Genomic DNA, 1,067 nt, shown 5'->3' with positions numbered 1-1,067 from the left:
TTAAATGTAATGGAATTAATACATTTAATAGAATGTTTTTTTTTTTAAGTCTAGATTTTTAATCCAAATAAACTTAATATTTCGTGGACTTTAATATGCGGTCTGCAGCAGAACAATAGTCTTAGAACTGGAAAAGCAAAGACTCCAGATCTTGAGACGGCCTAGTCAAAGTCCAGACCTCCGTCTCTCTGCAATGCTGGTAGAATATTCAGAACGCTGTGCAGGAATCTCTGAGAGGAACATCATTCCTCTTACGGGAGGTAAGCCTCCTCAAAAGGAAGTTTAAATATGGAAAACTAGATCGTTACTCATGAGTCATAGATACATTTTCTAGAGTTAAATCCGAGAGGACTTTATTTTTTCAGTAGCTACATGTTTCTGTCAGATTTCTTGGTTTTCCATCATTGTCTGATCGTATGCTGACAGCCCACAGAGGCAGCTTCAGGCTCCCCAGGCTGTGATCTAAAGAGAAAGGAGTCAGACGCTGCTTTAACCGTGACGAGCTCCTTCTGAAGATTCCTGAAAGTCAGATGGAGCGGAGATGAGGAAATGTTCCCACAGCTGCAGTTAGTTCAGAACCGTGGAGACTCTCCCAGAAGTTTGTTTCACGCCGTGTCACATCTAGTGATGTTTAGATGACTCTGATCCAGAGTCTGTGCTTCCAACAGACCCGTATGTGGAGGAAAGACCTCCCAGGTCATGACGGATAGAATGGGTCGGATTTAAAGGTGAAGGTGGTCAGTAATGAAACAATCGACTGTTTTTGGTTCCTCAGGTTTTCTTTTTGTCAGTTTCCCTTCATTCTGTCGACTGTGGTGAAGAAGGCCATCATCCAGAAAGACTCGGAGCAGCAGATGATCAGTCAGGCCAGAGTGAGCATTGAAAATAAAAGCTTTAGTGAGTCTAGAAGGTGAAGTTCTACAGAGAAAACTAACGTCTGTTTGATCTTTACAGCTAAGCCTGGTGAGCAAAGTTTCCAGGAGGCAGAGGGTCGATATGAACCTTCTGTTTCTGAACATCAAAGTTCGACGAGCACAACTCCTCAACGACTCGCTGGATGAGGTATG

At 42.9% G+C, this 1,067-nt stretch overlaps 1 protein-coding gene across 1 annotated transcript in view; it reads left to right on the top strand.

Annotated features, from left to right (window-relative positions):
• Positions 1 to 1,067, top strand: part of hectd2 (HECT domain containing E3 ubiquitin protein ligase 2) — a 58,365-nt gene that overhangs the window by 17,314 nt on the left and 39,984 nt on the right. Inside the window, exons 9-10 of the mRNA XM_015371808.1 lie at positions 729 to 872; positions 955 to 1,062. Of these exons, the coding sequence (XP_015227294.1) occupies positions 729 to 872; positions 955 to 1,062 (252 nt within the window). The remainder of the gene's footprint in view (positions 1 to 728; positions 873 to 954; positions 1,063 to 1,067) is intronic.

The sequence above is a fragment of the Cyprinodon variegatus genome, unplaced genomic scaffold, assembly GCF_000732505.1.
Source record: "Cyprinodon variegatus isolate N-32 unplaced genomic scaffold, C_variegatus-1.0 Scaffold65, whole genome shotgun sequence".
Classification (NCBI taxonomy): domain Eukaryota; kingdom Metazoa; phylum Chordata; class Actinopteri; order Cyprinodontiformes; family Cyprinodontidae; genus Cyprinodon; species Cyprinodon variegatus.
The sequence above is the reverse complement of the archived record's forward strand: the minus strand, read 5'-3'. Positions and strand labels throughout refer to the sequence as shown.